Source organism: Trichechus manatus, unplaced genomic scaffold (assembly GCF_000243295.1).
Source record: "Trichechus manatus latirostris isolate Lorelei unplaced genomic scaffold, TriManLat1.0 scaffold00099, whole genome shotgun sequence".
Lineage (NCBI taxonomy): Eukaryota > Metazoa > Chordata > Mammalia > Sirenia > Trichechidae > Trichechus > Trichechus manatus.
This window is the reverse complement of record NW_004444035.1, coordinates 5,231,492-5,242,125: the sequence shown is the minus strand read 5'-3', so window position 1 is coordinate 5,242,125 and position 10,634 is coordinate 5,231,492. Positions and strand designations below refer to the sequence as shown.

The 10,634-nt window shown below is 42.4% G+C and overlaps 1 protein-coding gene across 1 annotated transcript in view; it reads right to left on the bottom strand.

Annotated features, from left to right (window-relative positions):
* Positions 1-10,634, bottom strand: part of MTMR7 (myotubularin related protein 7) — a 115,164-nt gene that overhangs the window by 42,991 nt on the left and 61,539 nt on the right. Inside the window, exon 5 of the mRNA XM_023737227.1 lies at positions 2,449-2,577. Within this exon, the coding sequence (XP_023592995.1) occupies positions 2,449-2,577 (129 nt within the window). The remainder of the gene's footprint in view (positions 1-2,448; positions 2,578-10,634) is intronic.

Here is a 10,634-nt window from a genome sequence, read left to right as displayed (position 1 = left end):
CCCCTGAGAGTCTGAAAGAAAAGCGCGTCCCTATTCTCTAGGGTGAATAGGTAGGTGAGTTCTGCAGCCAGGCTAAGAGAGCCCCACTATGTTGGCTGCAAAGACTGGAGGGCACCACTCCTTCCTGAACTCCTGTAGCAGGTGACTAGGCACTTTAGGAGCTGTCAGCAGTCCTCAAGACCCTGCTACAGATCGATAAAAGTGCCTACTTGAGGGGCAGGGCTGTTTGGAGGATCACAGATCTGCCCATTCACAGCTGAAGCAGTTGAAGTTAAGCTTCAGCTGTTTGCCCTGTTGTACTGTGGTAGTGAGGGCCAATGCCGTTGAGATGGGTCCCCACAAGTCTACACAGGGGTGTATGGTGCTCAGAGTCTGCGGACCCCTGATTTCTACGACCAGCAAAGGAGTTGTGCCGACCCTGTGCTCCTGGCCTAGGGGAGCCAGCAGCTTATTTGTTCCCTCTCCAAGGCCAGGAGAATGGGTCAGGGCGCCTTTTGGGATCTATTTCCGGCCCAGGAGACTCCTGGTGCAGAGTGGGGATGGAGGCGGTAAAAGGAAGAGAGGTTTTTCCCAAATCTGGTGCAGAGTGCAGAGGTAGGAGGTAAAAGGGAGAGGTTTTTCCTAAATGGGCTTTTTTTTTTTTTAACTTGCCGCGAAAGGGTGCGTGTATGTACTTATCCTAGCCTCTTGGGAGCTGCTCTTCACTGGTTCGGAATGTCCAAGCAGAATCTCTGCTGCTGGGTCTCTCTCGATGTGGAAACTGCTTCTCAAGCGCATGCACAGCACAGCTGTTTGCCTGCTTCACTGCGGGCCCGGTGTGGCTGTGTCTCTGCTGTGTTGCCGCCGTGGCTCTAGCGCTCCTCACCTCTTCCAAATGGTCTTCCTCTCCGGTATGACTCAGATGGGTTTCTTAACCTTGCCTTGTTCAGGGCTGCCAGATGTTCACATAGAATCAAATCACTTGTTTTTCCAGGTCTTTGTTGTAAGAGGGATATAGGAAGCGTCTAACTAGTCCGCCATGTTGACCACGCCTCTTCCAATTCTGGTTGTTGGAAATATATTTTAACTCAAATAATACAGGACATTAATAAAACACTGGTCTTCTTTAGACCTCATTTCAGAGCTAGGAAGAACCCAGAGCAGTGAGTATAATTAAAACTAAGACAACGTATCCTTTCAATGAACAAAATTTGCACCACAAAGCCAGTGTTTTCCCTCAAAGTAGGCAATGCAGAAGGCTATACGTGACTCTGGCGAAACTGTCATTGCTCAGAATATTTTTGGAAGCTTCCTCTTGTACCGTGATTCAGACACCACCCCACCCCTATCTGTAGGGGCATGAGTGTGCACACACACTCACACAACTGTCTCGATTGTTGACAGCCCCACTTGACTTTGAATTCAAAACTGTATTGTCTGGTTTGAGAACCGAATTTTTCATCTAGCTAGAACCATGTAACTTCTAAAGTGGGTGGCAAAGGCCATCCTTGTCCCCCCCCCAACTTTCCCCCCTTTTCTTCACAGAAATGGAATCTTGATTTTTTACATGTTTACACAGCTGACTGTAAGACTATCTTCTCTCCTGCCCTGGGCAGTGCTGACCAATGGGATACGAGTAAAAGTGTCACATGACAGTCTCTGGGTACCTTCCTTAAAATTCTGGTAGTGCACCATGAGCCCCTCCTTCACCTGCTGCCTGGAGTACAGAGGTGACACTGTGCTAAAGCCACCTCTTGCACCACGTCAATGAGCACCGACCCCCAGGGACAGCAGAGCAGAAGGGCGGAAGGAGCTCGGATCCCTGAAGGCTGCATGGAGCCAGGCCAGGAGACCAGGCCGGGACTTCTCACCTTTGGCCTTTCACATGAGAGCAAATAAAGCTCTACACCGTTTAAGCCACTGTTACCTAGGCTCTCTGTTAGTGGTTGACAAAACTAATTGTAACTTTTACAAAGAATATTTGAAAAGTAAAATCCACTCTCCATACACAAAGATTTCTTACACTGAGAATACTCAGAAAAACATGCCATTAAAAAAATGATAATAAAAGAAAAAAACGTTCCATGGACTTTGGGGCTTCTCTAAAACAGACGTTCCAAAAGATCTCCTGATCACAGTACTCTCTGAATAAGCATAGAGCTTCCCAAGGGGACTACTGAGAAGACAGTGCTCACTTGGGTGATAAATTTAGGTATTTCTTTAAATACCTAACCCCTTACTTTATTGTCAAATAGCCATGGAAAGTCAACTTCCATGTGGGATAAGGATTTAAGCACAGTTGTACTGTGCCATACTGTACATAGCAATCTATACATACCTTTAAGAAGAATTCAAACACACACACACACACACACACACACACACACACGCCAGAAGGCAGCTAGAAAATACCTGTTTATGATAAAAGAAGAAAAGCAAAGCCTAAAACAAAAGCATGCTGAGACTTACGTGGTTAGCTTTATAGTAGTAAGAGAGGGCAGGAAATCGCCGTCTACTCCGGAATTTGGAACTCCCCACGATGATGTGTGCCGTGGCCGATTTGGGAACATACAGTTCCGAGGGGTATGAGTCACAGACCTGTCACAGAAGATACAAGGGAATTTTAAGGCAATCTAGTGACACTTTGAGATCTGCCGCCAGAAATACCACTTGCCATACATATAGGTTGCATGTTGAAGTTTTCTTAACCAAGTTACGGAGAAGGCCATTTCTGGAAACCAGAGAAATGAAGCGTTGCTGATTATATGAAATCACACTGAAGGAAAGCAAGACACCTTTAGTCTTCTGCACTGTCCTTTCTCTCCAAGGGCCGGTCATGGAGGATAGAGACAGTAACAATGACGCATTTCTTCCATCAAAAAGGGACAAACTGCACTTCTTCTGGCAGCTAAGAAAACTTCAGCTGCCTGAGGTTGACTGAAAGAGAGAAATTTTTCCTAAAATATAAACACCAGTAGTTAACTTCTTGGAAACCCTGGTGGTGCAGTGGTTAAGAGTTATGACTGCTAACCAAAAGGTCGGCAGTTGGAATCCACCAGGCTCTCCTTGGAAACCCTATGGGGCAGTTCTACTCTATCCTATAGGGTCCCTATGAGTCGGAATCAATTCGACAGTAACGGGTTTGGTTTTTTGGTTTAGTTAATTCTTGGGTCACCTTCCTGTCCGGGGCACATGCTGTGTGCATTCCTGCCTCAGAGCCTTAGCCAAGCCCATGCCCTCACTAGATACTCCTCCGTCTGTCTTTCCAAATCTCATCCATTCTTGAAGGCCAACTCCAAGTTTGATGTCCTCTGAACTCCCAGCCCGTGCAGTTTGCTAGACCTGATTTCCCAATCTGCTATACATTACCACACAAGTTCATAGCTTTGTATTTGTTTCCTACGTGTTGCTTTTATAAGTGGCAAGACACCATTTATCTTTCTACATATCCCTGGCTTTGATTGCCACAGTGGAAACTCTGGTGCCCTGGGATGATCGTGTCATTTGGAGCCAGAAATCAGGGGTTTAGAACCTGGCTCTGATAGACCAACTTTATTACCCTGAGGAAGCTGAACTTCTCTGAGTGCTTGGGTTTTCTAATCTCTAAAACTGATAGCGTTGTTGCTGTTAGATGCCATCCAGTCAGGTCCGCGCCATCCTCAATATAGTAGGTATGTTTGCAATCACTGCGTCCATCCATCGCATTGACGGTCTTCCTCTTCTTCACCAACCATCTACTTTACCAAGCATGATGTCCTTCTCCAGGGCTTAGTCCCTCCTGATAACATGAGTCTCACCATCCTTGCTTCCAAGGAGCGCTCTGGCTGTACTGCTTCTCAGACAGACTTGTTTGTTTTTCCGGCTGTCCGTGGTATATTCAGTATCCTTCACCAACACCGTAATTCAAAGGCAACAATTCTTCTTTGGTCTCTCTTTCACACGCATATGAAGTGATCGAAACTACCATGGTGTGGGTCAGGCGCAGCTTAGTCTTCAAAGTGACATCTTTGCTTTTTAATGCTTTAAAGAAGTCTTTTGCAGCACATTTGCCCAGTGCAATACATCATTTGATTTCTTGACTGCTGCTTCCATGGGCGTTGATTATGCTCAACCTACACAACACTGAGGCTCCAACTAGGTCTGCTGAGCTTCACGCATTTCCAAAGGGACCCGCCTTGAAGCTAAATGCCTTAGAAGCTGAATAACGCCTTACCTCTGAGGTCCAGAGGCATAAAAAGTGGCTGGTATACCATTAATCCAATAGTAGCAAAAGGGTAATGAGTCTCCCTCCAATCCTGACGCCACATTCTTCTTCATATAGTCCAGTTTCTCAGATTATCTGCTCAGATTACAGACTGAACAAGTATGGTGAAATAATACAGCCCTGGCGCACACCTTTTTCAATTTTAAACCATGCCAGTATCCCCTGGTTCTGTTGGAATGACTACCTCTTGATGTGTTCTGGAATTCCCAGTCTTTGAAATGTTATCCATAATTTGTTATGATTCATGCAGCTGAATGCCTTTGCTTAGTCAGTAAAACATATGTAAACATCTTTCTGGTATTCTCTGCTTTTCAAAAATCAAAAAAACTGATATGACAGCAATAATACCTCATAGAGTTGATATAAGGATCAAATCAGATAATACTCATGACAAAGAACTATATAAACCATGAGGTCTGACAGAAACGTTAGCACTAACAACAGCAGTAGTAGTTGATGCTGTTGGTGCTTAACACATATTTGGTTTTGACATCAGCCAATCAATGTTTTCTCAATGAGATCATTTAGATGGCAGTTTCCCAGGCTTCGGGCAAGTAACTGTTCATCTCCAGGAGGTTAAGCATCTTCCTAGTCATATCAAGCAAGTCTTTATGTATCTGTAGCAATAGTGGAAACGCTTTGCATGTCGTGTGTCCACCTCAGCCCACCACTGTGGAAGATGGGATTGAAGGGAATGAATGAAAAACCACCACAAGAAAGACCCAAGCCTTCAAAGCTCATCCAGATTGTTCTGGGGTTGCCTGCCTCCACTGTCTTTGTTACAAGAAAGGGTCATAAAAGTGATGTTTCCACATCCAAAGTATAATTTTAGGATTTCACCAAAGACAGCTCGGGGAAGGTTACCGAAGAGGATTACCTGGCCTCTGGCATTGACACTGGAGAAAAATCCCGTCCCAAGACCAGATGGCCCAACCTACTTGGACCCAGACAGCTTTTACTGGGATTAGTGCCACAGGACACTACACTTCCTTCCCCATGCAAATCTGGAGTCTGAAACTCCCTAAGTGAGCCATCTGGGGCATTTCCACACAGACCACACCTGCTTGGCTGAGATTTGAGAGACGTGCAGTCATTACACCAGACTTACAACATTTTCTTAAAATAACTTGTTTAAAAAGGGAATAAGTAGGCTTTCCGCAAGGTGGGGATTCCCTGCTTTCTTAAAACAATGAACACTAAGGAATGGCAAAATTATTTACAATTAAATCAAATAAGAATAAATAAAGAATAGGTGAGATTTCTCAACGTGCTTATCACATACAGCACCTTGAAAGGCAAGGACGTGAGCTATGAACTCTAAAGCTCCTGCCAGGCTCTCTCAAGGCCAAAGGATGCCCAGCTTGGCCAGGTCGTGGCCCTTACGTGTGCCATATCTAGTAGGGGACCAAAGGAGAAGACAAACACCGAGAGCCCACTCTTTTTAGTACTCTGCCCCCACCTACTCAGGGACCTGATTGCCGTCTACCCACTCACGGCCCTCTTCCTTCCTACGGAGAACAGGAAGACAGCCTCTGGGAGTACCAGGGCCCCCACTCCCCACAAAGTAGGGAAAGGGAGACCTTCATGGCTTGGCATGAGCAAGGAGCAAGAGTCCAACCAGGCGAGCCAAGTCCACAGTGTCAGGCTTACACAGCCTGCCAAGGCCTCCCGCCTAGGGACACAACACTAACCATCAGACTCTTGCTCACCCAGGGGACTGGGTTTAGGAGAAGAGACTGCACGGATCAGACGGTAAGTATGGGGCGTTCTGACAAGCACTTGTGTGCGGAGCTCTAAAAACACCAAAACCAAACCCGCTGCCGTTGAGTTGATTCCGACCCATAGTGACCCTATACGTCAGAGTAGAACTGCCCCGTAGGGTTTCCAAGGAGCAGCTGGTGGATTCGAACTGTTGACCTTTTTGTTAGCAACCATAGCTCTTAATCACTGCTCCACCAGGGTTCTGTGTGGAGCTCGAAAAGAAGTCAAAACCTCTTTGGAAAAAATTAGACTCACGGTGCCAGTTAACTCAGGTTTCCAAATACAAATGGAAAAACCTAAATCCATCCTGGCTTCTTCAAAAGTAGACAGCACTTTCAAGTGGAAATTAAAATAACAATCCTGGATAGCATGGGCCACTGTCACTTTTACAATAAGTACACACAGTTGCAGTCAAAATTCTAACAATGACCAGCGCGTGGCACAGTGCAATTTAGGCCACCAAAGTACGAAACTCTTCAGTAAACCCCCAAATTTTGCCTGGTTTAGAAAATCCCATAAGAAAATTCAGAAAGAATAAAAGAAGTTCAAAGTGGAAACTGCTTTTCTTCTGATTTTTTTTTTTTTACATTGAATCTGCCTTAGTCAATGAAAGTGGATTAGCAAGTTAATTATTTATGCATAATTTTTTTTAATAAGAAAACAGATGCTCTTTGTCCTCTTCTAAATAAATTAGCCTGTCTGGAATGATGCATGTCTTGGTGTGGCCTTGCCCAGGAAACTCTTGCTGGTAATTCATTCACTCATTCCACAAGCTTTTACTGAACAACTACTGTGTGCCAGGCATCACAATGGTAGGCGTTACAACAGAAATTAATAACACAGAGTTGTCAGCCTTGAGGACTTCACATTCCCAGGGAAACTGATCTTTGTTATCCTGGTTATAACCTTTCCGTAAATGCATCTATCGCTGTAAGGCACAGAATCAGCTTTTTGGAAAAAGAAAACCATTGGAATTTTTATTGGAATTGCGTTGCGTTTACTGATCATTTGGGGGTAGAATGGACACTTTATCATGGCACTGAATCTCCCTTGTACTTACACTTGAATTTATAAACTGTCGCCTTAGGCTGTAAGCGGACATTTGGGACCTCTTTGGCTCCCTTATTGTAAAGTATCTGGTTGATGTAATCAGAGTACTTTGTTCTCATGCTAAAGCCAACCTTTGCAGTGAATTTTTAGCCTTGAAATGAAAGGAAGAAAAATTCAAGTTTAGTAAAAAAAAATTGGATGTCTTTTAACATGACACATCCTTGAGTGAGGAAGAAAATGAGGCTGAGCCACATCTTGTGGAATAATATTTTTTTTTGAAACATAGGTTCTTAGTATTCTTGACAAAGTTTCCTTCTAGAGTTGGCACCACAAGTGTGATTCATACTCAGTCCATCGCACAGACTGCAAAACACGAGTTACTCAGCCCTTCTTTTCAGAAGTGACACACAGCAAAACAAAACTCACAACCAACAAATTGTGTTGAAACCAAAAAAGGTAAAATCCTGGGGAATTTTCTGATTTAATAAATTTACCGAAGTAGGAGGAAAGACAACTTACCCTTATTTGTTACCAACTTAGAAATATAATAAAATTTTTGTTCTTTTGGAAAATTTCTGACTTTTAGTCGTTTGAGGGAGTTAGGTCATCAGCCATTCCTTTGTTTTTAACCTCAGGTTGAGAAAACTTATTTTTTTTTCCTTCTTTCTCTCACAAGAGTTATTTCATTTCTTTCTTTCCACAAATCCTGTGAGGGAAGTCGGGCAAGGTGTCATCCAGTGGAAAGGAAGCTGTTATTCCACATGGTGGGAGCGATGGCAGGCAGAAAGTCCAAAAACCTACATTCCAGGACCAATTCTGCCATTTCCTATTCATGGGGTCTTGGGTATATTATTGCTATCATCATCTCTGTCATCATTATTATTATCCCTCTTTATAAAATGCTTGCTAAAGGTAATCTAACTCTCCGAACTAAGATTTCCTTTTGTACCCAACCCTTGAAATTGTCCTTATTTAAATAAAATAATTGGCATTCATTACTATCTTAAAATTTTAATTTGTTTCTCTTGGAATAAAATTGAAAGTATAATCCAAACCAATAATTCTTTTTTTTTTAGCTTCTTTCTTCCATTTTTTTTTTTTTTTTTTTTTTTGCTTTTTTTTTTTTTTTTTTCCTTCTTTTTTTGTTCTCATACTGTTCTTTTTCCCCTTATTCCATTATGAATTTCTTGATATGAATTTAGGACTTCAGTGTTTAAGGATAAAGTTGTCTTTCTCTGTAGATCTATCTCAGCTTCTGAAAACTGACTCTTACCCCAAACTGCTCAACTGAATAATTAACCAAAAAAAAAAAAAAGTTGCCGTTGAATTGATTCTAACTCATGGCGGCCCCAGATGTTTCAGAGTAGAACTGCGCTCCATAGGGTTTTCAGGAGCCCTGGTGGCTTAATGGTTAAGAGCTCAGGCTGCTACCCAAAAGGTCGGCAGTTCGAATCCACCACGCGCTCCTTGGAAACCAACCCTATGGGGCAGTTCTACTCTGTCCTATAGGGTTGCTATGAGTTGGAATCGACTTGATGGCAACGGGTTTGGGTTTTTTTGCTTTTTTTAATCTTACAGAAGTAGATAGCCAGACCTTTCCTCCGCAGCACCACTAGGTCGATCTGAACTGCTAACCTTGCAGTTAGCAGCCGAGCACAGACCATTTGAACCACCAGGGACCAGTTGAGTCACTGGTCCTCAGTAACCGCAGAGGTTTGATGTGCAGGCTGAGTGCCTTCCAACCGGAGAGGCTCATCTTCTGTCTGGCACTATATCAGACAAAGTTCCGCTGCTATCCGTAAGGTTTTCACTGGCCAGTATGTTCAGAAGTAGACTGCCAGGTCCTTCTTCCTAATCTGTCTTAGTCTGGAAAGCTCCGCTGAAACCTGTCCACCAAAGGGGATCCTGCTGGTATTTGAAACACCAGTGGCAAAGCTTCCGTATCACAGCAACACGCAAGTCACCCCAGTATGACAGACTGACAGATGCACGGTGGTGGCAAAATCCAGTAAAGCTAAAATCCACATATCCTCTAACTCAGAAATTCCGCCCCTAGGTAGAAACTCACAATATAGAACATACAATGAAACAATAAAAGCTAGTTAATAGCTTCATTTCTAACAGTAAGACCAAAAAAAAAGGAAAAAGGAAAGAAAATAATTTTTTTCAATCCATGGTATATTTGTAAGCTAGAAAACAATAGTAAACAATGAATGAACTAGAGCTACAGATATCAACTGTAACCTCTCCGTGCCTTTGACAGTTACTTCATCTCTCTATGCCTGAGTTTCTCCATTTGTAAACTGGGGATAATAACAATACTTATCTTACAAGACTGTTAATATTTGTGAAGTTTTTAGGAAAGTGGTAACTATTATATACATATTTGTTCAATGGAATAAATCTCACAAATACAATGGTGAGTGAAAGTCAACTTTTAGAAGACTACAAACAGTATGATGCCATGTATAGAAAGTATAAAACTGCACATAGCAATGATGTATATTACTATTTAAAAACATAGAAATGCTGTGAATAAAAGCAGGGGTAGAATAACACACACCAAATTACAGCTGGTGGCGCTGGAGCAGGAGGCGACTTGGAGGAAACACGGGGGAGGTTTAATGGCACTAGCGATACCAGATCTTATAAGGTGTGAGAGTTCTTGGTATTCATTCCATTATTCTTCGAAACTTTTTACATGCCACAGATGTGCAATAACAAATAAATAATTTTTTTTAAAATAAAGGATAAGCAGTGGAAGAAAAGCAGTAAGATGTATACGTCCAAAATAATTACACAAAAGCACATGGAAAAGTTATCCAGCTGTAGTATAAAAGAGGGGAAAAGCATGACTAACAGAAAACACAAAACACAATATCTAGAATAATAGAAAGAATAGTAATGGCCACAAAAAGAGATTTTCAGAATGAGTAAAAAACAAAATCTAACCATACCAATTTTAAAAAGACAGGAAACTCATACAGGAAGATTGAAAATAAAGGGATAAATAGAGCTCTACCAGGCAAATTCTAACAAAAATAAGGAAATACATTCATACAAAATAGAAGTCCAAGTTAAAAGTGTTCACAGAAAAAAGGGATATTTGGTAATGATAAAAAGAACAACACACCAAATATGTCCTAAACCATTATGTACTAAGAAACATAGCTTCCAAATATATAATGCAAAGAGTTTTAGAAATGTAAGCAGAAAATGTCTAATCAACAGTCATGGGAAAGCTGGACAATGAACAAAAAAGAGCAAAGAAGAATTGATGCCTTTGAATTATGGTGCTGGCAAAGAATATGGAACAAAACATGGACTGCCAGAACAAACAAATCTGTCTTGGAAGAAATACAGCCAGAATGCTCCTTAGAAGTGTGGATGGCAAGACTTCGTCTCTTTAGACTTGTTATTAGGAGGGACCAGTCCCTGGAAAATAACATCATACTTGGTAAAGCAGAGGGTCAGTGAAAAAGAGGAGGACCTTCAACGAGATGGACTGACACAGTGGCTGCAACAATGGGTTCAAACATATTAACAATTATGAGGACGGTGCAGGACCAGGCAGTGTTTC